The sequence below is a fragment of the Gobius niger genome (genome assembly GCF_951799975.1).
Source record: "Gobius niger genome assembly, chromosome: 15".
Lineage (NCBI taxonomy): Eukaryota > Metazoa > Chordata > Actinopteri > Gobiiformes > Gobiidae > Gobius > Gobius niger.
In genome coordinates, this window is record NC_136866.1 from 3,292,300 (window position 1) to 3,320,271 (window position 27,972).

The 27,972-nt window shown below is 43.9% G+C and overlaps 1 protein-coding gene across 6 annotated transcripts in view; it reads right to left on the reverse strand.

Moving 5' to 3' along the window:
• Positions 1–1,129: 1,129 nt before the first annotated feature.
• The window catches only part of cdc42bpab (CDC42 binding protein kinase alpha (DMPK-like) b), a 136,691-nt gene continuing 109,848 nt past the window's right edge, over positions 1,130–27,972 (reverse strand). Inside the window, exons 20-43 of one of the 6 annotated variants that reach the window (XM_079571773.1) lie at positions 25,403–25,508; positions 25,170–25,318; positions 24,994–25,085; positions 22,866–22,942; positions 20,054–20,089; positions 16,586–16,705; positions 15,332–15,415; positions 15,146–15,251; positions 14,931–15,067; positions 14,661–14,800; positions 13,359–13,440; positions 11,871–12,090; positions 11,686–11,748; positions 10,481–10,734; positions 10,212–10,336; positions 8,949–9,163; positions 7,730–7,827; positions 7,563–7,647; positions 7,362–7,485; positions 5,676–5,793; positions 5,340–5,445; positions 5,090–5,247; positions 3,334–3,408; positions 1,130–1,297 (exon numbers count right to left, since the gene is read on the reverse strand). In XM_079571773.1, coding sequence (XP_079427899.1) covers positions 1,166–1,297; positions 3,334–3,408; positions 5,090–5,247; positions 5,340–5,445; positions 5,676–5,793; positions 7,362–7,485; positions 7,563–7,647; positions 7,730–7,827; positions 8,949–9,163; positions 10,212–10,336; positions 10,481–10,734; positions 11,686–11,748; positions 11,871–12,090; positions 13,359–13,440; positions 14,661–14,800; positions 14,931–15,067; positions 15,146–15,251; positions 15,332–15,415; positions 16,586–16,705; positions 20,054–20,089; positions 22,866–22,942; positions 24,994–25,085; positions 25,170–25,318; positions 25,403–25,508 — 2,902 coding nt within the window. In that variant the 3' untranslated portion in view covers positions 1,130–1,165. Of the gene's footprint in view, positions 1,298–3,234; positions 3,409–5,089; positions 5,248–5,339; positions 5,461–5,675; positions 5,794–7,361; positions 7,486–7,562; positions 7,648–7,729; positions 7,828–8,948; positions 9,164–10,211; positions 10,337–10,480; positions 10,735–11,685; positions 11,749–11,870; positions 12,091–13,358; positions 13,441–14,660; positions 14,801–14,930; positions 15,068–15,145; positions 15,252–15,331; positions 15,416–16,585; positions 16,706–20,053; positions 20,090–22,865; positions 22,943–24,993; positions 25,086–25,169; positions 25,319–25,402; positions 25,509–27,972 lie in introns of all 6 variants that reach the window. The other 5 variants (XM_079571772.1, XM_079571775.1, XM_079571774.1 and 2 more) reach the window with 5 other exon arrangements.

Genomic DNA, 27,972 nt, shown 5'->3' on the forward strand with positions numbered 1-27,972 from the left:
AACCGTCCGAGCGATGCGTTACGAGTGTCCGTAGTGTTTTTTTTTCCCCACACCGGTACCACAGTGACGACTGGCCTCCCGTCTCCTCAACGAAAGCAGGAACAAAAGGCATTAACGGCGCCCCCTCGTGTCGGGCGAGGGGCGCTGCGGTTCACGCTACATGACGGGCAGCGAGTCCGTGTGAAGACGCTCGTTTCAAAACCAACGTGGGGATAAAAGAAAGAAAGAAAGAAAAACACTCAACGCGTGTCGTACATGTGGTAAAAAAAAAAAAAGAATCTAAAATCAATGGGTAAAAAAAAAAAAAAAAAGTGGTTTTAAAATGGCTTTAGTGTCAAAAAAAAAACAACAACTCCAAATCACTCAAAAGAAAAACTCAAAGAAGCGAGGATTCTTCTTCCCTGTGTCTATAGTATGTTCCTTATCATATATTACTCTACTCTATGTACATTTTGCGACTGTTTGGTTTAACAGCGACGTGGAGCGTTTATGATGTCACTCGATCGGGACAGGTCAGGAGGCGGCGGCGCGCGGTGATGATGTCATAGAAGCCTATACTTTCTCATTAAAATACTATAAAGTCACGGCACAAATCAAAAGTCGGGCGGTGAGAGCGCGTGAGGCGTCGGGGGGGGGGGTCGGGGGGGGGAGCTCCAGGGCTGAAACTTTGCGCTCCCTTTCCTCGTCTAAGATTGATAAATAAATTAAAACATCATCCCCCCCGTAAACCCACAGGGTCCTATGTACAAGTACAAATATTTCTTTTTTTTTTTTTTAGAATATTCTTTTTGTTCGAGCCAAAAAGAGCAGAACGGGGGGGAGCGAGTTGTTTTCCTATTTCATTTGCCCTTGGGTGAAGAGCTCATGCGCACACACGTTTGCACCTAGCATACACCGTTAGCGCTAGCATGTGCCGTAGCGTTAGCGTCGTAGTTAGCGCTAACGCACGTTCATCGAGAGACCGGGACGATGTTCTTAAACGGGCTGCAGTTCTCTGGGCAGTGAGGCGGAGCCGGGGTCCGAGAGCGCGTGGGGGGTGTGTGTGTGTGTGTGTGTGTGTGGGGGGGTGGGGGGCGTGGTTTGGCGTGGAGAGGGGCGGAGTCCTGTGCTGTTGATCGGTCAGTTTCTGTTAATTGAGGGGAAGGGGAAGAGGAAGAGGCGGGGCTCATGTGTCCCAGCCCATACGGTCCGTGCTCTCCAGAGACAGGGACTTGGTCTTGTGGGGCGAGGCGGGGCTTGGGGGGCTGCTGAAGGTCGAGCTGTTGGACGCCGTGGAGTGACGCGGTGAGTCCGAGTCCTGCGGGTGTGAAACAGGGAGAAGAAGAAGAAAGAGGGGTGAGTAAAAGTGCGTCCTGACAGCGCCGTCCCGGGACATGCACGTGCTCCAGTGAGGGCAGTGATGTGGAGACAGGGCCACGTGGGCTCGGAGCCAGAGGAGCTGCAGGAGAGGCACATGCAGCAAATGAGATCGTCTTTAATGTCTATGGTTCGACATGATGTGTTTCCCTGGCTCATGATGAGACAAAACAAAACAACAGTAGCTTCAATTCTTATCTAGAAGCACAAAGAACAGATAAAGCTGCGTACAGGGTCACTTTCTTACATTCTACTGGCCTGAGGCGACGGTTTATTATGTTAGGCTGAATGTCGTGGGCAATTTCAAAAAGCTTGGCTGTTTCCTTTCCACTTAAAAACACTATATAATGAGTACAGGAATGCTCTTGCCCTTATCCCGACACACTGGCCATAAGCTGTAGGTGATGCACATGCGGGGCTGCAGATGAAGAGGGACTCAACATAAGACCAGGACTCTACCTCCCCCTAGTAAAGCATTCTACAACAAGTTTGCAGTTTAAAAAATCCTAATGTTGAAATGTTTTTTTTATTTTCTGTTATTGGAATAAAATTGGTTTTGTCCTTTAGTATATGGTAAAAGCTAACCTGGCTAACGCCATGCTGCTGTGTGCGCTCGAATCATCTGGAACTGCACAACAGCCTGGGGACCATGGCCGAAAGTTTCGCATGGATTTGGGAACCAATCACAGAACGAGGAGGGACGGCAAGACGATGACGGGCTATTCGATATACGAAGCTTGTAGTTTATTTACGGATTTAAAAAAAAAAGGTTATTTACGGATCCAACGTGACAGCAGCAGACGAGAGGGTATTTTTCGATCAAGCTTTAGACCTTGTTCTAAATAGTTTATCTCAAAAGTTTACAGCAGTTACGTCATACGTCATCTCATACGATGATACGATTGGCTGTGGCTACGTGCAGACGCATGATAGACTTTTTTTTTTTCCGTATCGCCCAATAAACGACTATGGACGATCGTAAACCACACCTCTCCTACGAGAAAATGAATTGGTGTCCCCAGACTAAATATCACTTGTGATTTTAGTCTGGTGTTAGCCAGGCTAGGTAAAAGCAGACATTTATCCAAAAAACACTGGTTTAAACTGTTTTTAAAGTCATGAAATGTCAGGCAAGTAGGCGATTTTTACAGTGAAGTGACAGTTTTTCTCTGAAAGTTGTGAAACTGGTTTAAACTCAGTCCATGTGACAAATGTTGATGTTGTAAAAGCATTAGGAAAGTTTGAGATGAGTTTGGACATTTGAGTGACCCTGTTTCTTTGTACAATCAGGTAAAGCTCCTTTAATTAAAGCTAACAGTGTGACAGCTTCACCACATGATTCTTTAACACTGTGTGGTTTGCCCTGAAAACAGTGACAAAAGTCTTTCTAATCCTCAACAAACACAAACCTAATATTTCAAAGTAATAAAATCCACTGTTTTTGCTACAAATAAAATAGATGAAGGTTGTAAACGTGGTGACAAATGACTGTTTAACAATAACACTATGACCTCATATTTAAGACACATGGATCAACCACAGAAAAATGTGTTTGGAGCAAAATAAAAGATGAACAACACGACACACAAAGCTGATGCGTGGCCTGATCGTGTCTCAACACAAAAGCGTCTCGGATTCCTCCGCTCATCCAAATCATATTTTCATTATTTTGTTTAGAACATGAACAGCTCTTGTGTTAAGGCGGTTACGCTGGGATAATGTCCGACATGATCAGCTGCTCACACAGACCATGCAGAGGCCGTCATGTGACTCACGGCGAGCCTGTGATTGGTTAAAGCTGGTTGATGAACGTGCGCTGAGCTGATGTGCAGCAGGTGCAAACACGGCAAACATTCACTGAGCTGAGAGGAGCAGCACCATGAGGCTGAGGGGCGTCCGGTGGGTCATGTGGCTTCATGAGGGGGGGTGGCGGTGCGGGACGCCTGTCCTAGACCAGAGCACGGGGAGTGTCTTTACCTTCATCTTACTAAGAAGTGTCCGCAAAGCCCTTTTCAGATCAGGGGTCTTCTCCGACGGCGAGACAGCCTGCCACTGCAGAGGAGAGCACACTGAGCACTGCCCACACACATGCAGGCGGGCGGGGCAGGGGTACACGGGGGTACACGGGGGTACACGGGGAGGGGACAGGCGGGACCCAATGGGACACAACATGAAGCTGACAGCGTTCAGCATGAAGGCTGTGGGATGGACCGGCCTCTGGAGAACAGGGAGATGGGAGGAGGTCTCTATTCCAATCTGATCAGGTCACGAATTCTCCAAAAAATAAGAAGGATCATCTAATCCTGGGACGGCCTAAAGCGCTGATGCTACAGAACACACCTGATGAAGGCAAGAGCTAGGCCCGCTCGTCTACGCATGACGTACGCAGCACAAGGATCTAACTGAGCAGCGAGAGGAGGCCGGATGTTCTGGAGCACTGCTGATTCAACACCAAGGACTGCACTGTTTCATCAACGAAAGGCGTCTCCAGATGCTCAGCAGCCGACACTACCACACGCTACCACACGCTAACACACGCTAACACACGCTAACACACGCTAGAGCTTCCAACACATTCATGACCAGGTTAATGCTGAAGCAGAGCATGCTCCTCTCACACACAGCAGCTGCTATTCATGACATCACCACAATCTAGAGTCATGAGTGTTCAGATACGGGCAGAGAGGAGTACAATAGTGTATGATTATAGGGTACAGTTGGACAGGTTGTCTTTCTTTCCTTCCTCTTTCCTTCTTTCCTCTTTCCTTCTTTCCTTCTTTCTTTCCTTCTTTCCTTCCTTCTTTCCTTCCTCTTTCCTTCCTTCCTCTTTCCTTCTTTCCTTCTTTCTTTCCTTCTTTCCTTCCTTCTTTCCTTCCTTCTTTCCTTCCTCTTTCCTTCCTTCCTTCCTTCTTTCTTTCCTTCTTTCCTTCCTTCTTTCCTTCTTTCTTTCTTTCTTTCCTTCTTTCCTTCCTCTTTCCTTCTTTCCTTCTTTCTTTCCTTCTTTCCTTCCTTCTTTCCTTCCTCTTTCCTTCCTTCCTCTTTCCTTCTTTCCTTCCTTCTTTCTTTCCTTCTTTCCTTCCTTCCTTCTTTCCTTCCTCTTTCCTTCCTTCCTCTTTCCTTCTTTCCTTCCTTCCTTCTTTCCTTCCTTCCTTCTTTCCTTCCTTCTTTCCTTCCTTCTTTCCTTCCTTCTTTCTTTCTTTCCTTCCTTCCTCTTTCCTTCCTTCTTTCTTTCCTTCTTTATTTCTTTCCTTCTTTCTTTCCTTCCTCTTTCCTTCTTTATTTCTTTCCTTCCTCTTTCCTTCCTTCTTTCTTTCCTTCCTTCCTCTTCCCTTCTTTCCTTCCTTCTTTCCTCTTCCCTTCTTTCCTTCCTTCTTTCTTTCCTTCCTTCCTCTTCCCTTCTTTCCTTCCTTCTTTCCTCTTTCCTTCTTTATTTCTTTCCTTCTTTCTTTCCTTCCTCTTTCCTTCCTTCTTTCTTTCCTTCCTTCCTCTTCCCTTCTTTCCTTCCTTCTTTCTTTCCTTCTTTCCTTCTTTATTTCTCTCTTTCTTTCCTTCTTTCCTCTTTCCCTCTTTCCTTCTTTCCTTCTTTCCTTCTTTATTGCTTTCCTTCTTTCTTTCTTTCTCCAGGCCAGTCCACCTGACTTCAGACTCTCTTTTTCAGTAGAATCCGCTCTAACTGACTCTCCTGCCCGTATCTGAGAGAGCGACCACCACGTTCTCCTGACGCTGATCTCACCTCTCGATCGAACTGCGAGAGCGGGGCGTCGCCGCAGTCCATGCCCCCTCCCGAGGACAGCGAGCTCTCAGACGGGGAGGTCATGGTTTGCCGCTTGGAGCCGTAGCTGCCTCCGGACAGCTCCCTCCGCAGAGCGCTGCCGTTCTGCGAGGAAGAGCCTGGCACACGAGAGAGATGATGATGTCAGTTATGGTTATTCTGTGTCGTATAAAAGCACAGTATAATCGATAGAGCAGCGCTGGGGACTCACGGATGCCGAGTCCGCTGCTGGCGCTCATGGACCGGCCCGGCTCTCCTCGGTTCTTGGTGATGGAGGGGATGCTGACGGACCCGCTGAAGCCGGCGCCGCGGTTCTCCTGTACACGCACGTTCTGTTATTTACACAGACGTACACACGGGGGGGGGGGAAAGGAGAGTGCAGGAGGTGAGGACGGTGCAAACAAACCTACGAGTCTATGACAGTGAGCAGTGGGATGGGACATTGGTATGGGACATTCTATACTAGCCTCTATGAAGTCTGTCAGTCTTTTAACTCTCACTCAGCAGCAGAAATACTGTGGGTGAAGTGAACATGTATGTGCGGTACCATGGGCAGGTCTTTGAGGATCTGGATGCCGTCTCCTGGTCCCATGTGAGCCACGTGGTTGAAGTTGGTCGGGTTTGAGATGAGCTTGTTCCTCATCTCTGGATCTCGGAGCATCTCTCTGCGAAGACACAAAGGGAATTAACATTGGGTGTAATTTACATGTATAGCAGCTTAACCTTTGTGTCACACTTTTTGTTTTTTCGTCACTTTTTCAGGACATTTGTGTGATTTTTCATCATGTTTTTGTCACATTTTTTGTAATTTTTTCGTCATATTTTCATCACTTTTTCGCCACATTTTTTTGTCACATTTTTGTCACATTTTTGTCCCATTTTTCGTCACTTTTTTGTCATTTTTTGTCATATTTGTGTCACTCTTTCGTCACATTTTCGTCATATTTTTGTCATTTTTTTGTCATTTTTTGTCATATTTGTGTCACTTTTTCGTCACATTTTCGTCACATTTTTGTCACTTTTTCGTCACATTTTTGTCATTTTTTTGTCACTTTTTCGTCATTTTTTGGTCACATTTTTGTCACATTTTTGTCATTTTTTGTCACTTTTTCGTCATTTTTTGGTCACATTTTGGTCACATTTTGGTCACATTTTTGTCATTTTTTTGTCACTTTTTCGTCACATTTTTGTCACATTTTTGTCATTTTTTTGTCATATTTGTGTCATTTTTTTGTCACATTTTTGTCACATTTTTGTCACTTTTTCGTCACATTTTCATAATATTTTCATCATATTTTTGTCATTTTTTTGTCACATTTTTGTCACATTTTTGTCACATTTTTGTCACTTTTTCGTCACATTTTCATCATATTTTCATCATATTTTTGTCACTTTTTTGTCACTTTTTCGTCACATTTTTGTCACTTTTTCGTCACATTTTTGTCACATTTTTGTCATTTTTTTGTCACTTTTTCGTCACATTTTTGTCATTTTTTTGTCATTTTTTTGTCACTTTTTCGTCATTTTTTTGTCACATTTTTGTCACATTTTTGTCACTTTTTCATCACATTTTCATCACTTTTCCTTCTGCACTTTTTTTTTTTTTTTTTTTTTTACATTTGTCACGTTTTCATCATTTAAGCCTTGTTTTTGTCGCTATCTAGATGATCTCTTTTCAAAAAGCTTTTAAATTTGGTTAGTGCCAAACTGCAGAAAATGTGCCATGTTCTTTCATTTTTATTTCACTTTTACTAGAAATTAGCTACTGTGAAGCTCTATCTCTTGTGAATGAAGGTTTTGGAACAGACATAAGTCCTTAGTGCAGTATTAATATGTGAAGTAGCATGTGTAGTAGCATGTGTAGTAGCATGTGTAGTAGCATGTGCAGTAGCATGTGTAGTAGCATGTGTAGTAGCATGTGTAGTAGCATGTGTAGTAGCATGTGTAGTAGCATGTGTAGTAGCATGTGTAGTAGCATGTGTAGTAGTATGTGTAGTAGCATGTGTAGTAGCATGTGTAGTAGCATGTGCAGTAGCATGTGTAGTAGCATGTGTAGTAGCATGTGTAGTAGCATGTGTAGTAGCATGTGTAGTAGCATGTGTAGTAGCATGTGTAGTAGCATGTGCAGTAGCATGTGTAGTAGTATGTGCAGTAGCATGTGTAGTAGTATGTGTAGTAGCATGTGTAGTAGCATGTGCAGTAGCATGTGCAGTAGCATGTGCAGTCGTGTCACCTCCTCTGCTGCAGCCGCTCCTCCTCTGGGACTCTGAAGGAGAAGCGTCTCTTGTTGTTCATGCTTCGCACCATCTGCTTCCTGCTGTTGTCGGACGTCTCCGGCACCACCAGCTCGTCTCCCTCTGAACACAGCCACACACACGTTCATGATTCACAAAAAACGAGAGAGGCGTCAGGGCGCACGTGTCGAGGATCTTACCGGCCATCTTGTTCCTGAAGTAGATGAGGCGAACCGTCTCCAGTCCCAAAAGATTCAAGGAGCCGTCCACATTGAGGGGACGCACCTTCAGCGGGACAACAACAACACATCGTTACAATCAGAAACAAGTGTGTAGAAACAAGAGTGCGGCGTGTTGTGTGACTGACCTTTTTCAGAGGGATGGTCTGGATCCACTCCATGGTGTTGACGTCGAACACATCCACCGCGTTCTCGCTGTACACCGACAGGTAGGGGGCGTTGTAGCCTGGACGCATTTGTAAACAGTTAGAATGTGAGTATCCAATTCTCACGGTGTAATAATAGCACAGGGAAAGGCAAGGCCGTGGGAACCCAGGGTGCTGAGGGCGCTGCTGCAGCACCCCCCTGGTGGGTAGTTTGTGAACTGCAAGCAATATTAACCCCTTAACTCCCACCGGAACTGAGCACATTTTCTCCAGCTTTTACCCCCAGTCCAAAAGCTTCTGGAAAAAAAGGTGTGAAAATAGCAACAAAACTGAGACGAAAACAAGGATGGAAATGTGAAAAAAGTGAGAAAATATTGACGAAAAAGTGACAAAAAATGTACAAAAAAATGACAAAAAAGTGACAAGAATTAAGTGAGAAGAATTTGACGAAAAATTGAGAAAAAATGGACGAAAAAGTGACAAAAATTTGACAAAAAAAAGCGAAAAATTTGATGAAAAAGTGACAAAAATTTGGCGAAAAAATGAAAAAAAAATGGACAAAAAAGTGATAAGAATTTGACAAAAAAGTGACAAAAAAGTGACAAAAATTGGACGAAAAAGTGACAAAAATTGGACGAAAAAGTGACAAAAAATTGACAAAAAAATGACAAAAATGGATAAAGATTTGACAAAAAAGTGAGAAAAAATGGACGAAAAATTTAGAAAAAATGGACAAAAAATTGATGAAAAAGTGATATGAATTTGACAAAAAAGTGACAAAAAATGGACGAAAAATTTAGAAAAAATGGACGAAAAATTCAGAAAAAATGACGAAAAAAGTGATAAGAATTTGACAAAAAAAATGCGAATAATTTGACGAAAAAGTAACAAAAAAGTCACGAAAACTTTACCAAAATGAGACGACTGCCCAACAAAAAAAGAGTGATGGAAAAAAAATCTGATGTGAGGAAAAAGATTCATTTAGTTTTGTAGGTCTTTCAAATGAGGCGTTACACTGGCCTACAGGATTTGGGTAAAGCTGAACTGGAGAAAATGCTCTCGGTTCAGGCGGGAGTTAAGAGGTTAATAAACAGGATTTATGCACAGAAAAAGTATTTTGGGGGTACATTTTGTCCCTCAGCGCCCCCTAACTAAACCATCTTCCCACGGCTCTGGTGAAAGGTTAAGGTTTCTCCCTCACAGGCAGCGATGGGCACCGCGGGCCACATGAGCTCCTGCTGCCGCGACCGCCGGCCCTGCGAGTCCACGTAGACCCCGATGGCGCTGAAGCAGAGGAGCAGCTCTTTCGAGGAGATCTCCACGGCACACAGCGCGTCCAGGCTCTGCTGCGGGATGAAGGACAGGGTGTGGTCGTCCGGGTGCAGCAGGCTGACGGGGGACACGTCTCCGTGCACACTGCGGGGAGGAGGCGTTTCATATTGAAGCGAGGATTCACACACTCCCAAAATGACCAAAAAACTTCTAAATATTATCAAAGTAGAGGTAGGAAGTAGGGAGGCACCGATACCACTTTTTCTAAAACCGATACGAGTACTTGGATTTAAGTACTCGCCGATACCGAATACCGATACGAGTACAAGGCATTTTCTTCAACGTTCTTACTTTTTTCACAGCAGATTGGTTTGTGACTAGTAAATTTACTCATTTGCTACACTTTTAAGAGCAGTTATATTAGAATTGTGCTGATGCCATTTATTTATTTTATTCATTCAATATAATTCTTTATTTTTATGTCTCTGTCCATCATAGACAGAAAAGTCCATGTCCTAAAGCTCCCAATGCCTGAGCTTTATTCATTTATGTGTTTTTATTTAACAATAGTATTGAGATGTTCCTTAAATGGTCTCTTTTCGTCTTTACTTCAGCTCCTGTAGATTTTCTCGTGTGTTTGTAGTAACTTAGCGAGTAGCTACAGCGTTTTCATTGTTCTGCTGCAGCTCATTTTCCCTCAATATAAACATGCTGTATGTCTTTCATTTGGATTTTCTGAGGACTTTTTAGTCGCTGGGTTAGTTTTTCAGATGAATAAACCTCTGGGCATAAAACGGCGTCAGAATGGCCAAAACTGTTAGCCGCGAGTTAGCAACGTTAGCCTGTATGTTGTAAACACTGCAGACGCTGCAGCACGAACAACATTAAGCTCTGGTTAAATCCAGCTCAGACTCTGGTTTAGAGAGCGCAGTCTGTAATAAAGTCAGCTCTATGTGGATTATTGGATTTACACTAAACAATTCTCCAGTTTGTTGCTTCTTCTCTCCTCAGCTGAGAGGAGGAGGAGAGTCGGTGCGCTGGCCACACGTCAAATAGTATCGGTTTCTGGTATCGGGACCTCATGAATGAGTACGAGTATGAGTACAAGCCTGTGGTATCTGTATCGGTGCATCCCCTAGTAGTAAGTTGGGGTTAAATGACTTCAAAAAGGCGGGTCGTTCTGCTGTGTCACCTGTATCGGGTGAATCCTGACTGGTATCCCACGTAGAGCCTCTCGTTGAGCAGCCCCATCCACTGCACCGGCCCCGGGGCCTGCAGCTCTCTGAGGCGCCGGTGACGCATCTTACTCTTGTTCACCTGAAATCCACACAGATCATCAGCCTTTGTCAATACCAGTGCATGTTGTGTGTTTACTAAGACTGGGGTGGGACGTCTGTGTTTGTGAGAGGGATGGAGGATGGAGCAGTGTTACAAACAGGTATGAAACCCCCCCCCAAGCACCTCATAGCAGATGATCTGTCGCTTCATGGCCACGCACAGGCAGGTGAGGGAGCCGTTCCGCACCGGGCCGGACACCACCGACGTGCAGCCTTTGGTCTCGGCCAGTTTGAAGGAGTCCGTCTCGCGCCCGTCCAGAGCCTGCGTGGGGAACAGGCGCACGTGCCGGTTCCTCCCCGAAATCACCGCCAGCAGCTGCTCCTGCGCGATCAGGTCTATGTGGTGCACCTTCTTATTGTCGCCCACTCGGATGATTTCTGCGGGAGAACGGGACGACACGAGTGAGGATAGGACTGGAAAATGTTACAACGTTTTAAGGCGAGACACTGCAGGTGAATAGGGAAAATAAATAAATGTAGAGATGTCAATTTGAAACTTTTGCTGAACATCACAGATATAAATATGAGAAAAAAATGTGTTGCACTTTTTCTGTCATTTTATGTTTTCACATAAAAATAAGGCATTTTGAGCATTAAAATGGCCAAAATTGCCTATATTTTGGGCAACGAAATCAAAAATAATGAGCCAGATTAAATGTTATGGTTTTATTTTATTGACATATTAGTGACTAAGATTTTTTCAGAGGGGATTTTGAATATTTTGTTTAGTTTTTCAATAAACTAATCATCAGTGAAAAAATCTGTAAAAACTCAAATTCCGCCTGTTTTTTTGGTTTCAAAGCTGAATAAATCAGGCTTGGAATTAGATATTAAAAAATCCCTCTGAAAAAACCTTCAAAATATTGTTGTGTCTCAGACTGTAAAGTTTGGAGTCTGTGGGAGCTTCTATAAGGGCTCAGGCTCTGCCCGAGTGCGGCTTCTCTCATTCAGAGAAAACCAGCCCTGAAGTTTTGTAGCGAGTGCGCATGCTCGGCCCGTTCTTCCACTTTTCCGCTCCAGCGTCTCGTAGGAGGAAAAACACCATATTTGGGTGAAAGCGTCATCACGGGGCCCCTTAGCAGGACACGTGGATGTCAAATCTGTCAATATTTATGAATGAAAACCCGCGGGAAAGACGGCCTTTCTACTTCCGGGTCGCCCCCACCTCGCAGACAAAACATCATAAAATAAACATCATCATTTTTATATCTGACATGAAAACTAAGATGTAAAGGGAGGAAAATAGATACAAATCTCCACTTCGACCCCTGCGTGAAAAATCAATACTTTCACCTGCCGTGTCTCGCATTAAGTTGCCTGATGACTTACCGTCTTTAGTGACGTGGACAACAAAAAGCCCTTCTTCGTTACCCAGGGCAACACGCTCATGATCTGCAGAACATCAAGAAAAGATGTTAAAGTTGGATTTTTTAGTTACTCAAAGCTAACAGAGAAACATTCAGCCAGCACCAGTATGGGCAGTGTTATCAGACGCATGTGTGTGAGGCGCGCACCTATGATGGCGGCGGACTGGGTGGTCTTGATGAGGGGCAGGGTGCTGTCGTACGCCTCCTTGGGCACGTAGACGAAGCGCTCCTTCAGCTTGTTCTTCTTGAGGATTCGGTGGAGCTCGTTCAGGAGGCCCACCCACTTGTTCCGCTCCTGGTCACTGTCGGCCAGGATGAGGATGGAGGTCTTGTGGCTGCTGGAGGGCGAGAGCTGCGACGCCGTGACCTGAGGAGGAAAAAAAAACACGTTCATCACAGACACCAGAGAGTAATTTATGCATCATTGCTAATGCTACTGCTAACACCCAGAGCTTAAAACACTGTGGGCCAGATCTTGTGACTGGCGCAGTCCGTGTGCAGCTCTAAACGCAGCATAGTACACGCGCGATCTTGCGTGTGGCGCAGGTTTTGTGCTAAAGGCTGCGCCGCTCGGGAGAGGGCGTTATTTAAGAAGAAGAGACGACTGAGGCTGGTTCATTACAAGCAGCACTCGCGCTGCTCTTCTGTGGCACCTTCACATTATGTTCCTCTTTACATCGCGCTGCCTCGTCTTCTTCCTTAGAATCGACGTCAAATTGAAAACAAAAGCGAAATTGCCTTGAAAAGTCTGTTTGAGCGTCGGTTACGCACGGGTTTACTTTGATAGATTAACGCGCTCACCCCAACACCAAAACAACAACAGTTTTCCATAAATAAACCACACACGCCTTCAAGTGCCACAACACCAGGTCTGATCTGAGTTTTAAGGAGACATTTCCATCGTGTGCCAGTCTTTATCTCCTGATGATGCTCCTTGTGTAGCCACAGCTCAGTCCAAAAGAAAGAAGCGCATTTCACAGGGAGCAGAGCAACTTTTTTTCTTTTCCAATTCAGCCGCTCCAAGAATCCTGCAGCTGTAGCTCAAATGTTCCAGTACGCAACAGTTTTCTTGCAACTGCTGCATAACTCTGCAACTCCTCCACAGACGATATGACAGTTTCTGATCAATTAAATCCTGTACATTTCGTAGCTTTGCGCATTTGAACGGTGTCCAACGTGAGGCCTCTCTGTCCCGCCCGCTCAGCTTGGATCTGCAGCAGCGGGACAGTTTTATTTCTTTAATCTTTATTAAACATTGCGCTTTACAGAAGAACCCCCCCTCGCAAACCACCGCCTTCCTCAGGTTTGGGGAAAGCATGGGGAGGGGGTGGCACTACAACATCACAATGCGAGTCTGTCCCCCCTCCTGTCCTGCCCACTTTTTGCGCCAGGTATGACACTGAAGATTGCAAAGAGCGCCTCCGTCTGCGCAGTCGTCTGCTCTACAGCCTGCGCTGTGAACCACAAGATCTGGCCCTGTACTGTATGTGAAGTCTGCGTCTTTAGAGTGGGAGTGTATCTGTAAAGCAATGTAACTCACAGCAGATGGATTTGGTTTACATGGGATTGATTAGCCATGTGCTCTGAGGCTTTAACTACATAAACAAATGGATAACAGAGTAAAAGAAGACTCACTCTGAATATACAGGGGACGTCTTTGCGGTTGGCGTGGATGACGTCAGAGGCCAGGACCGAACTGACGGAAAACTCCTCGTCCCTGGAAAAGGAAAACCATTCATTAACGATAAACTATAAACCAGGGATCTCAAACTCATTTGGAGCGGGGGCCAAAAATGCGAACCCAGTGTTGGTCGGGGGCCGCAACAGATGAAGCCTTTTATATTAAGTCAATCATGATATAGCAACTTTTTATTGTTTACTATAATATAACTTAAAATAGACTGTACACTTCCTATCTGCACATTTTAAGCTTCTAAAGGTTTCCAATCAGCCGAACATTTGCTGAGCTTCTAAATTTGAAATGACAGACTTAGACAATTAGTTTTTATGTAATTAATCCCATTTTGGTTCAGGGCATCAGTGATGTTTCAGGAGTCAGGTCCAGTTTCTGTCTGTGAGCCTCTTAAAGAAGTGCAAAATGTACAACAAATCATTTTAATGAATTAATAATTTTAAAAAGTCATTTTAATGTAGTGTGGAAAAGCCCGACTAGGGACTGGAGCTGATCATGAGCACCAGCAAAAAGCATCAGCTTCAAACTTGTTTTGTTCTGTGTTCATTTTCAATGACCCTGTCATATAATAAATACATCAACGAATGTGTCGACTCGAACACTCTCCAAATGCCATTTTCCAGACTCTGGTGTGTCTGTTCGCACAGGTGTCCTTAATACAGATTAAATTCACTGACATGATGATGTAGCTCTGAGAGAGAGATGGAGAGAAAAGGCTCCTCACTTTACTGTTGTGACGCTTTTAATCCCTAACACAATGTGTTCGCTTTGCAATGTCCTAAAGATAAATATGGTAAAGCAGTGCAGAGATGTAACTTTTCCAGCACATGTTTAGCTGAACAACTAAAGTTTCTCCCTCGCGTTCTGACGTCTCCACCTGTTTCAGAAGCTCCTCTCTCTCAGTCGCTGCTTTTAGTTTAGTTTCTCTGTTGAAAAAAGTGGATAAGTCGTCTGCAGTGGCGCCGCATCTCCTTCCCCGTCTGATGTTGAAATTCTCGCGTCCGCAGCAGCGTTGGCGCTACCGCGCGGTGCCTCATGGGAAATGTAGTTCTAACGTGTTTAATGCAATTTACCGGCGGGCCGCAAATAATATGAATAAGTAATTATCTCGCGGGCCGCAAAAAATTGCCTTGCAGGCCACATTCGGCCCCCGGGCCGCATGTCTGAGACGCCTGCTATAAACATACATGTGTCTGCTCTGCCCTTGTGAGATCACGTGAGGGTTTGAACAGACAGTTTCTTACCTCATGTCGAGGACTTGGCTGACGACCACACTGGGCTGCGTGGCCTTGCCCTCTCCCAGCTCATACAGGAACAGTTTAAAGTCACACACCACAGCGATAGCCCTCTGCCAGCCCTTCTTCACCCCCGTGGGCTTGGGAACCTGCAATGTAGACAGAACACGTCACGCAGTGTGGATGAAAAACATGGACAAGGTTTTCCAACGACAAGAAGGCCAATATGTGAATAACATGAATGGTTTATAAATGAAATTAAACATGTGATTCCCTCACCCTGACAGTGCCCTCATACGCAGTGCCGATGCCCCTCTGAGGGTCTATCCCCAGCGGGCCCTTTGTCTGGTCCTGAGGCACCGGGCACACCGCAGGAGCCTTGTCCGCACACGTCACATGGCACGAGAAGTTACACACTGAAAACAGAGACATTAAAGAGTCACAAATGTTAAGCAATAGATGAGCACATATAGATCACATGTTTGGCGTCTTACCTTCGCACGTACAGCCCTGGCGTATGAGCCCCACCATGAGCGACGTGCACTGGTTGCACTTGGTGGGCGTGTTGAAAGATTTCACTACAAACTGATGCGCTTTAGGCTGTGGAAAAGAACAAAAGAGTCGTTACATCCGATTTACAAAACTTGAAATGCATCCACAGTGTTTCTCGCGATGTTTACCTTCGGGGAGGAGCGTCCGATGCTGCCGTACCCCCCTGACCTCATGGTGGGGGTCTGGACTGTCCGGCCCGGGTGGTCTATCAACTACAGGACAAAAGCAAACACACAGAGCAGTGAGTCCCAAATGAAAACAAGTGCATTCCGTAGTATTGTTTAAATGGAGATTTTGCAGTGTAACTATCACGGAAATCGACTTTTTATGTGGTCACCGAAGCAAGAGGAAGAAGTGCGCCCTCTACTGGTGTGTTGTATAACAGCATTTTATACAATCCAAAACCGAGGGGTATAATGCTAGACACACACATTGTTTTAAGAAGAAGCTAACAGGCTAATGGGCAAAGCTAACTGTGGGCTAGCGCCACTGAAGCAGTGTTTACAGCCAATGTACAATATCCTTCCATCCCTTTGTCTTTTCTATCACCTGCAGTGGCGCTTATGGCCTCCAGGGGCATGAGTTAAATACTACGCTGACAGCAGGAAAGTTGCAATTGTGGTTCTCTGGCAGAAGACCACTGGAGGAGATGAAAGACCGTCCACTCATGCCATTAACACTTGTACACTGCAAAAAGTAAATAATACATGACTTGAATTGAGGAAATGTTTCTTGTTTTGAGCGGTTTTCACTCATTTAGACACTTTTTCCTGATCGGACCAAGTTTACTTTGCTTGTTTGAGGACATTTCAGACCAGTTCTAGGGTAAATCTCGCTTGAAATAAGAAAGTAAAATTGCCAATGAGATAAGACCGATTTTCTTACCCCATTGGCAAAGAAAATGACCTGAAATAAGGACGAAATGTATCGAAACGAGTCAGAAACATCTCAGAACAAGTGAAATAATCTAGGACAAATGCACAACAACAACTTACCTAGTCAAAACAACTAAAATTTGGATTATTATGCTCAAATTGAGATGTTTATACTGATCTAGTTGATTAGTAATTACTTTTTGCAGTGCATTACCCCCAGAGGGACCACGAAAAGGATTTATTAAGGCAAACACGTTACTTAGTTGCACTTACCTCATTGCACAAAAAAACATCAAGGCTAAAGGGTAAAGTAGTTGTAAAAGCCTCAGTAAACAACCTTGAAACTTATGGTCCCTAATCAAACATTTGCCTAGTTTTGTGTTTTACTTCTACTAAACACACAGCAATGGTCACATGGTCAAATCCTTGTACTTTGATTGATTTGAAGGCCACGGATAAACTATTAGATTCAAATTTGTTTTTTAATAAACTGCTTGTGGACAGCACCTCGATAGGCTCCATGTCGCTGGCCATCGAGGGCGATCGCGAGCGGTTTTTGAGGTGGGCTTTGGGGTCGTCTTCTCTGGAGGGAGTGTTGGAGGGCGTGAAGTTGTCCATGGAGTCCACCTGCGGGCGAATTACAAATCATCAGGACATCACAACGGACAAAAGAGAACAGGAGGGAGAGGACGACTCAGTGGAGGATCTCACATCGACAGATCATGCTGAATATTGGATTGTCGTCGCATTCATTGACATTTTTAATCCCACCACATGTTATGAAACAGTCGCTTTTTCCCGTATTAAAACAGGCATTCTCCACACAGCATGCACAGCCAAAGCACAAACAAGCGAGACACCAGAGAAAGCACAACCTAGTTTCACTCAACGCAAACCTGACTCACAACCGGGTCATTCCAGGTGAAATAACTATACGGGGGTAGGGCTGGGCACCGTTGGTTTTTTTTTCCAATACCACTGCTTTAACGATTCCTGCTTTTGACTTCATTTTTTGAGCAGAATTCCTACTAAAGCCGTGATAAAAAGAGAGAAAGGACATTATTCCCTCCTGAGCTGCAGGAACAGACCAGATCCACATCAGGACCGTTTACTGAAGATAAACTTTTCTAAACTCACTGAGCTGTTCCACAGTGAAAGCTCCTCACACGTCACAGATCTGTTACATAGTGAGAGCGCTCACTCTGTCACTGAAAATGCACCAGAACTGTTCCAAACATGGCTAATGCAGAGTGAGCCTCACCTTTTCCAGAGACAATCTGTGATCCTAAACGCTCCGGTGCAGCTGGAGTTTAAACAACAGCAGTAACTTCAGGCTCTGCGGCTAAAGCTAAAGCTAAAGGTAAAGGTAAAGCTAAAGGTAAAGCTAAAGCTAAAGGTAAAGGTGAAGCTAAAGGTAAAGCTGAAGGTAAAGCTAAAGGTAAAGCTAAAGGTAAAGCTAAAGCTAAAGCTAAAGGTAAAGGTAAAGCTAAAGGTAAAGCTAAAGGTAAAGCTAAAGCTAAAGGTAAAGGTGAAGCTAAAGGTAAAGCTGAAGGTAAAGCTAAAGGTAAAGCTAAAGGTAAAGCTAAAGGTAAAGCTAAAGGTAAAGCTAAAGGTAAAGCTAAAGCTAAAGGTAAAGCTAAAGCTAAAGCTAAAGGTAAAGCTAAAGGTAAAGCTAAAGGTAAAGCTAAAGGTAAAGCTAAAGGTAAAGCTAAAGGTAAAGCTAAAGCTAAAGCTAAAGGTAAAGGTAAAGCTAAAGGTAAAGCTAAAGGTAAAGGTGAAGCTAAAGGTAAAGCTGAAGGTAAAGCTAAAGGTAAAGCTAAAGGTAAAGCTAAAGCTAAAGGTAAAGCTAAAGGTAAAGCTAAAGCTAAAGGTAAAGGTGAAGCTAAAGGTAAAGCTGAAGGTAAAGCTAAAGGTAAAGCTAAAGGTAAAGCTAAAGGTAAAGGTAAAGCTAAAGGTAAAGCTAAAGGTAAAGCTAAAGCTAAAGGTAAAGCTAAAGCTAAAGCTAAAGGTAAAGCTAAAGGTAAAGCTAAAGGTAAAGCTAAAGGTAAAGCTAAAGGTAAAGCTAAAGGTAAAGCTAAAGCTAAAGGTAAAGCTAAAGCTAAAGCCCATGTGTTTCTTTTGTCACTGCTTTTCTATTTGTCTAAGAGTCTAGTTTCTTATTCAGTCCAGGTTTAGTCCTGGTTTTTAACCAGTTTACTGTAAATCCTGGTTTAGCCCTGGTTTAATCCTGGTTTAGTCCTGGTTTAGTCCAGGTTTAGTCCAGGTTTAGTCCAGGTTTAGTCCAGGTTTAGTCCTGGTTTAGTCCAGGTTTAGTCCAGGTTTAGTCCAGGTTTAGTCCAGGTTTAGTCCCGGTTTAGTCCCGGTTTAGTCCCGGTTTAGTCCCGGTTTAATCCCGGTTTAGTCCCGGTTTAGTCCCGGTTTAGTCCAGGTTTAGTCCAGGTTTAGTCCAGGTTTAGTCCAGGTTTAGTCCTGGTTTAGTCCCGGTTTAGTCCCGGTTTAGTCCCGGTTTAGTCCCGGTTTAGTCCCGGTTTAGTCCCGGTTTAGTCCCGGTTTAGTCCCGGTTTAGTCCCGGTTTAGTCCCGGTTTAGTCCCGGTTTAGTCCAGGTTTAGTCCCGGTTTAGTCCCGGTTTAGTCCCGGTTTAGTCCCGGTTTAGTCCCGGTTTAGTCCCGGTTTAATCCCGGTTTAATCCCGGTTTAGTCCAGGTTTAGTCCCGGTTTAGTCCCGGTTTAGTCCCGGTTTAGTCCCGGTTTAGTCCCGGTTTAGTCCCGGTTTAGTCCCGGTTTAGTCCTGGTTTAGTCCTGGTTTAGTCCTGGTTTAGTCCTGGTTTAGTCCTGGTTTAGTCCCGGTTTAGTCCCGGTTTAGTCCCGGTTTAGTCCCGGTTTAGTCCCGGTTTAGTCCCGGTTTAGTCCCGGTTTAATCCCGGTTTAATCCCGGTTTAGTCCAGGTTTAGTCCAGGTTTAGTCCCGGTTTAGTCCCGGTTTAGTCCCGGTTTAGTCCCGGTTTAGTCCCGGTTTAGTCCCGGTTTAGTCCTGGTTTAGTCCTGGTTTAGTCCTGGTTTAGTCCTGGTTTAGTCCCGGTTTAGTCCCGGTTTAGTCCCGGTTTAGTCCCGGTTTAGTCCCGGTTTAGTCCCGGTTTAGTCCCGGTTTAATCCCGGTTTAGTCCCGGTTTAGTCCAGGTTTAGTCCTGGTTTAGTCCTGGTTTAGTTCTGGTTTAGTTCTGGTTTAATCCTGGTTTAATCCTGGTTTAGTCCTGGTTTAGTCCTGGTTTAGTCCTGGTTTAGTCCTGGTTTAGTTCTGGTTTAGTTCTGGTTTAATCCTGGTTTAATCCTGGTTTAGTCCTGGTTTAGTCCTGGTTTAGTCCTGGTTTAGTCCTGGTTTAATCCTGGTTTAATCCTGGTTTAGTCCTGGTTTAATCCTGGTTTAGTCCTGGTTTAGTCCTGGTTTAGTCCTGGTTTAATCCTGGTTTAGTCCTGGTTTAATCCTGGTTTAATCCTGGTTTAGTCCTGGTTTAATCCTGGTTTAGTCCTGGTTTAGTCCTGGTTTAGTCCTGGTTTAGTCCTGGCTCAGACGCGGCTCTGCCATCTCTGATAAGTGTGAGTAAGTCACAGCTTCGCTTCTGCATTTGTGCTGAAGCTGCTCATGAGTTCAGGCTTTTTTAGACTCACTGTGGATCATTTATTGACGTTTGGAGAGAAAAAGCACCAAAAATTAGCACCGAAAAAAAAGTTTTTCGGTACCCAGTCCTATAGGGGGGGGGAATCCATCTTGAATTTGGTAAAGGCCTGACAATTCTGCACCGATGACGTACATAAAGGCCTCCCGTACATTTATCAAGGAGATTCCACATAGGACGACCCACATGCTGCATCCAACAGGCCGTATCACAGAGTACCATGCACAAACCGACGAGCGACCGAGCGCTGCGGGGGGGGGAGGGGGGGGGGGGCTGAGAAAGTGCGCAGTGGTGGTGCTTACACGTCTGCCTTTAGCCGGGCCAACGGAGGGCGAGCGCTTCAGCGGCATGAGGAGAGAGAGAGGCAGAGAGGAGGCAGACACACAAGTATAAGTGAGTATCAGGGCAGGATAAAGCAGAGAAACAGGAGGACATTAAAGCACCAGGCGATAGATTGGACACATCCGGGCACGAGGCGGGGGGTTCTCGGACTGCGGTTCAGGTCACCCAAGAGTGTGTAATATCATTAATGCCAGTTTGAATCTAATTTATTGCTTTTTAATTCCATTTTGGCACAACTTAACAACTGGATAACGGTTTTCTGGGCTCATAAGTGTAAGAATCACTGTCCCGAGAGCTGAATAGGGAAGTGTGTCCAATCTTTCGCCCGGTTCTGTGTAAGGAGAGACAGCGCACGACTATGGACTCACCAGGGCTCGGAGAAGAAAACGAAAAGGTGAAAGAAACGGAGAGAAATACGAAGAAGCAGCAACTAGGGCTGAATTCTAGAAAAGCATCAGCCGTATATACAGAAGCGGACTAATCTAAAGGAACTGCACTGTAATAACTGTCACTCGGTGTATTCATAATGTGTTTAGCGAAGAGTTAAAACCCCTCGAGGCAGAGACGTGAAGTAATCATTGAAATGGCCGAGTTTAGCCGAGCGTTTCGCGGCCCGAAAGACAGTGGAAGTTAATGGACCCATAAAGACGCGATTACGCGGAGCTATGAGAGCAGTTCTGTGCTTATAAATGCAGAAGTTTACAAGCTGAGATTGTGTTAACGAGAAAAGCCACACGCCACCGTCGCTGATGAAGCCGTGAGCAGCGCTGGGCAGTAAAAAAAGCGGATTACTTAAATACATATGTCATATAACGTAACCGGGAGATGATGCTACTTCAGGATTCAATTATAAAGTCTGTCTGAGCCTCTCCTAGATAGTTAAGTACAGGGTGTCTGAAGAGTCAAATTTAAGACTTTTTAAGACCTTTGTAAGACACAAAATCGCCAAAATAAGACCTGTTTTTGAACACGCAATATATAAATGGACTGTAAAGAAAATCACTGTTCTGATTTCACAGTGGGATGTACAAATGTAAGAACTTAATTTTTCACATTTTAACAACCATTCAAGTTTTAACAACCTGATCCCATAATAAGAATATTGAGATTGAATAATTACTCACAATTATCGACTGAATGAAAGAAAACAACAGATATTTAGTTTTTGTATTTAAAATGCTTTGTAATACTTGAGCTGGTAAACATTCACTGTTTCTAAAAATAAAAGCAGCTTTTCCACTCGTTTGCCTAGAACTAATTAATGATCATAATTATTTTAATGATATTATTATTAGGGCAGAATCTAGTCTCGGTTTTCTGTTTTCTAAACTTGTTTGTCAGATGTTTTGATGAACAAAGTGAGAAACGTGTTTCTAAAGTAACAGGACTTTCTCTTTCCTTCTGTCCCTGAGCAGAGGAGCGTTAGCTTTGTGTTTCCAACATTTGGACAAACTTTATTGTGAATCATGCCGTTCATGACCTTGAGTTGGATATTTACAGTGAAGGATTATCTCCAGTGTTAATTTTGACAACATATTTTAATGTAGTTTTAGTCTTAGTCTTTTAACTAAAATGTAATTTAATTTTAGTCTAGATTTAGTCAAAAAAAATTAAGACTAATTTAGTCGACTTTGCATTGATAATATTCATTATAATCATGTTTAATGTTGTTCCTCGACTTCATGGAGCTGCTCCACATGAACAAAGCACAAACCTGTTCATTTGGCAGTGAATTTAAATGATCTGAGGCTCTTTCAGACGCTCAATAGAAGTTTGGATGATTTTAGTCTCTCCTTTTCATTTTTATTTAGTCTCATTTTAGTCGACTAAAACATCTGGACATTTTAGTCACAGTTTTAGTCTCATGAGAAACTTTTAATTTACTTTTAGTCCAATCTTTAGTCACAAAAATATCACTTTGACTAAAATTAAGACAAAATATTTTAGTCGACGAAATTAACACTGATTATCTCCACGTTGTTTCATATTGGACGTATCTTTCCCCCGACAGCAGCTTTACGGATCCATCAGCCACACCTCGGTCATGTTCTGGATTCCTAAACTCTGCTGACTTCAGTGGTTTGTTTGGGCGGATAAAGCTCTGAAGGAGAGTCCTTCTGCCTCGCTCGACTATCGCTGAGTTTACGTTGTTTGTGGCGGCACCGGGCGGCTCCTCATCGCTGCTTCTGTCACTTTATTTGTCGACTTTGTAAACTAAATTGTGCGCAAATAATTGGGTCGTTGAACGTTGATTTTTAAGACCAGTTTACCCTGGATTTAAGACCAAATAGGCCCAATTTTAGACTTTTAAAAACTTTTTAAGACCCCGCGGACACCCTGTGAGTAAAATAATGAAATGTAAAACAGGCCACACCCCCTTTAACCTTCACCTTTTGGTCCATTACTTTCGACTGTCCGTGGTTCTTGTGTCGCTGGCACAATTCGCAGAGACTCATCTATGTCGTACCAGTCTAGTAGTTTGCTCAGAAATCCCATATATCTACACATTACACTGAGGCTACTGATAAACTTACGTCTTCCCAAAACTCAATTAAAGAAGATGAGGATGAGGAGTAAGAGTCCTGATGGAGCGGAGGATGAAAGCAAAGAAAGGGACCAAAATAAAGAAAGTCACGTTGAAAGAAACTTGAAAATAATAAGAATGAAACATATTAAACATAAAACAGACAGGGGAGGGGGGGGGGGAGTTCATTCTGCCCCGTTTGGTCATAAAATCTGTAAACGTTTGGGTTTCGCGTCGCTCATACTCACATCGAACTGATCCAGGGCGGAGGTGGGCGCGTTGAGAAAAGCCAGGAAGGAATTCTGGGAGTCCTGGTGCTTGACTCCTGCAGACACAGCGCAAAACACGAGCGTTAAGCACAGCACAAGGACGCATCAAAGAGGGAATTAGAATAAAACAAGTCACAGGACGGCCTCACGTGACCCCGGGAACAATGCATTCACGTCCGCGAAGCACAGGGGGTTATTTCTACAGAGCAGCGGAAACCAATGTGATATTTGCATTTATTCATGGCCTCAACCGTATATGTAAATGTAATAATATGCAATAATGATGTCAAGTAAAACATAGTACTACAATAAAATAAAATAAACACAATACTCGACAAATGGTTGTATTGGATTGTCATGATTTACTGGTCAATCTACCAGGGGTGTGAACCTCTGGGAACCTCACGATCTGATACGATACTCAATGTTTGGCTCGCGATAATGATCACTTTACGATACGCCGATAATCGATATATTGCAAATAACAACCTACGATTTTTTAAGAAACCTGCAATTTTTACCAACATTTAAACATCATTTACATTTCTTTTCATGTGCTTTGTTCCCCTTTTCTTCTTCTTTGTTTTAATTAGGTAAGTGAATAAATGATCCCTGACTTACACACTGAAAACGGGTCATTGATCTGTCAGTGGCATCACTTCATTTACCACAGTCCTATTTCAAAAGCCCAACCCAAAATTAATCTTATTTGTAATTATAAAAACTCATTAAAAGTAATGTATTTGTGTTAGTTAATGTTTGGTACAAGTGCTAAAAATTGTAGTGCTGCCCTCTACTGTCCTGACTGAATTATTATTGGTAAATGGTCTCAACTTATATAGCGCTTTTCCACCTACATGAGGCACTCAAAGCGCTTTACTGCAAGGACCCACTCACCCATTCATACACCAATGTACTAGGGCTGTCACGGTATGAAAATTTTACCTCACGGTTATTGTGACCAAAATGATCACGGTTTTCGGTTTTATCGCGGTATTTTATTTAATGTGTGTTAATATGTTCAGAAAGCACTGATAGTCCCGCACAAACTGAAATCGTCTCAAAAAAGTTTAACAGTGCTTGTTACATTAAAAAAAAATACAAACAAAGCCTTTTCCAAAGTGCAACTTTTCACTTGAAAGTAAAGGAACTATAACGATGTGTTGTTGATCGTTTCGAGGGTGTTACATTTATAGCGCCAGAAACAAAGAAGAAGAATATTTTTGAGCTAGATAAACCGTCTATATCAGGAACATTGTCCTCAGTTTGTTTCCTTCCAGTGAGGTTTCGCTTTGCAGATTTGGGATAATCCTCAGACAGTGATCATTGTTAAATTCATAAAACTGCGGCGAGAGTGAATCTGCCACCGGGAGCCTAGTAACGCATTGTGCCATTGTGCGGAGGTATCCGGACACGGCTTATGCTGGCGGTGGCGCTGCAGCCGCACTATGGGGCGACTCGTTACATTCTCCCTCAACCCAAAGTCCCACATCAGCATTTCAGCTAAAACGCTAACGTTAGCTTACTGCTATAGAGGGAGACGGTCACGCTAACGTTAGCTTCCTGCTATACAGCTGAGACGGTCACGCAGGAGAGTCACAGGTTCGAAGTCTTGCTGCTTTAGAGACACTTTTTCCTGCTCGTTCCACAAACAGGAAAACTGTCTCTATCAACTGTCCTTCAGCTTCTTAAAACACACAAACATGTCCAGACTTCAGGCTCGGTCTCTGAGGCTGATCCTGCGCTGTCGTCTCGGACATGATTCCAGCTCAGAGAGAGTTTAGTTTTGGTTGTAGCTACAGAGGCGCCTGCGGCAGCTTCAGCAGAAGAGACGGCGCCTCATGAGGCTCACTCTGCCTAAACCGCGGGCGCCGTAATCCACCGCGGTAAAATATTTTTTCAAAAACAAGACGGTAATTATTATTGTCAACATTTTTACCGGGGTTTACCGCTACACCGGTAACCGTGACATCCCTAATCACACTCATACCATCTACGTGTCTCACTATCAGATAGGGGTGTCTGGGCATCTCCGGTCAGATTATTGCCCCCATGATCCAGGCTCAAATAAACTGTGACTAACTGCCAGCCCTCATAAGAACCGCACCTCTGCGTAGCCGGAGCTCCTCTGTCTCTTTCTTCAGACGATCGATTTCCCCCAGGAGTTCTTCATTCTTCGTCTCCACCTCCTGCAGTTTACTGGAGCGACACGGGCAATAAACAACGAGTAACACAACAGCTTCCTCCCTTATGTGGGAGTCCTGATGAACTGAAGACACTCACCATTCAGTGGACATGTTGTTGGCTTTGACCTTGTTCAGCTCGTCCTGGATGCTCTGCTTGGCTCTGATCTCAGCGTCCAGAGCCGACTGCAGCTCCAGACGCGCCGACATGTCCAGCTTGGCGAAGCGGCGCATCTTCCAAGGCATGTCCTGAACAAAGCAGGAACAACAACGCGCCGTGAATGGAAGTGGCACATTTGGCTTGGCTGCTGAGAACTTGTCTTTATTTTGTACCGTGGCGCGTGCTCCCAGACTGGTGTTCCTCAGTCCCTCCAGCTCCTCCGTCATCTTTGTGGCCAGAGCCTGAAGGTAACCGCGGGCATCCTTCTCATCGCTCACCCTGGAGAACACAGACACATGTAACTCCATCCAACAAAGTCAGTTTACCAAGCGCTGCTGTTGGTAAAAACCTATGCCGCCTTCGTAGCCCTCATGAACTTGAGATTGCCAAAATAAACACACACAAAAAACGTACAAATTGAATACACTGTTAATATTGCAGGCAGACACACTAGTAACACTGTCCAGGGCTGAGCAGTTTTGGTTAAAAAAGTCTTAATAGTATTTATCTAATTCTATGATTAGATTTGACACACATTTTTTCCACAATACTTTACTGTGCACATTTGCAAGGAAATTTTAATATTACTACTACATGAATCGCAGGTATTTTCATGTTCACAAATAGGGATGCACCGATACCGATATCAGTGTCGGGTATCGGGCCGATACCACATGCTTGTACTCATTCATGAGGTCCCGATACCAGAAATCGATACCATTTGACATGTGGCCGGCGCAGCTACGAGGCGCAGCTACGAGGCGCAGCTACGAGGCGCAGCTACGAGGCGCAGCTCTCAGCTGAGGAGAGAAGAAGCAACAAACTGGAGAATTGTTTAGTGTAAATACAATAATCCACATAGAGCTGACTTTATTACAGACTGCGCTCTCTAAACCAGAGTCTGAGCTGGATTTAACCAGAGCTTAATGTTGTTCGTGCTGCAGCGTCTGCAGTGTTTACAACATACAGGCTAACGATGCTAACTCGCGGCTAGCAGTTTTGGCCATTCTGACGCCGTTTTATGCCCAGGGGTTTATTCATCTGAAAAACTAACCCAGCGACTAAAAAGTCTCAGAAAATCCAAATTAAAGACATACAGCATGTTTATATTGAGGGAAAATGAGCTGCAGCAGAACAATGAAAACGCTGTAGCTACTCGCTAAGTTACTACAAACACACGAGAAAATCTACAGGAGCTGAAGTAAAGACGAAAAGAGACCATTTAAGAAACATCTCAATACTATTGTTGAATAAAAACACATAAATGAATAAAGCTCAGGCATTGGGAGCTTTAGGACATGGGCTTTTCTGTCTATGATGGACAGAGACATAAAAATAAAATTTATATTGAATGAAAATAATAAATAAATAGCATCAGCACAATTCTAATATAACTGCTCTTAAATGTGTCGCCTACTTTACTTAAGGAAATGTAAATGAGTAAATTTACTAATCACAAACCAATCTGCTGTGAAAAAAGTAAGAATGTTGAAGAAAAGGCCTTGTACTCGTATCGGTATTCGGTATCGGGAAGTACTTAAATCCAAGTACTCGTATCGGTTTTAGAAAAAGTGGTATCGGTGCATCCCTATTCACAAACTAAAGGCTGAGAAGACTGAATAGAAAATAAAAAAAAGATTTTGTTGTTTACATGGAACACCGTATTATTATTTCCCAAAGAACAACCGTTCAAGGTGATTTTGATGCAGAGAATTGCGCACCAGCACTTCCTATGACTGACCACCGGGGGTCGTTGTGCATCGTGAGAACAGCGGTGCCTGCCTCTGTGTGTGTTTGGGGGGCGAGGGAGGAATGCCTGTTATCTGGAGCCTGCAGTCGGGATGGACAGAGCTGTCAGCTGCACAGGGAAGGGTCAGCGGCTCACACACCTCGACAGGCATGTGCCAAACGCCCCCGCTTCGAATTTACAGCGACATCCAATATGCTTGTCGACGACGTGACATGCGCGTCTGAGGAGTTTTGGAAACACCCGGAACATATGGGGACTGTCTGTGTGTATTTATAACTAACTCATGTGATGTCAGTCTTAACATTCCTGAGCACCCGATATTCAAATGACAAACTATTTCATTGTAGCATTTGCTGTGTTAAATCAAATATATTCTGTAGGGCAGGGGCGGACTGGGACTGAAAAACAGCCCTGGACTCTGACCAGCCTGGCCCAAATTAGCGAATTGTGACACTTCCACAAATACATATTTTAACCTCTAACCACCCGCCTAAACCGAATGCATTCTGTCCTCTTTTGTCTGTGTAACACCTCATTTGAAAGTTAAGACCCACAAAACTGACCTTTTTCCTCGTGTTGTTGCTGTGCATTTTTGTTGAGTTTTTGTCACATTTTTGCTGAGTTTTTGTTACATTTTTGTTGAGTTTTTGTCACATTTTTGCTGAGTTTTTGTCACATTTTTGCTGAGTTTTTGTCACATTTTTGCTGAGTTTTTGTCACATTTTTGCTGAGTTTTTGTCACATTTTTGTCACATTTTTGCTGAGTTTCTGTCACATTTTTGTTGAGTTTTTGTCACATTTTTGGTGCTTTTTTCCCAAGAATCTTTTTGATTAGGGTAAAGCCACCCGCCTCAACATTAACGAGTGCATTTTCCCCAGTTCGGCTTTTTATTATTATTGTTTTGATCGGTATCATCAGCAAAAAGAACGGGAAAGGCGGTCGTAGAAACAGAAGCAAAACCATTAATATAAATAATAAATAATAACGGTCCC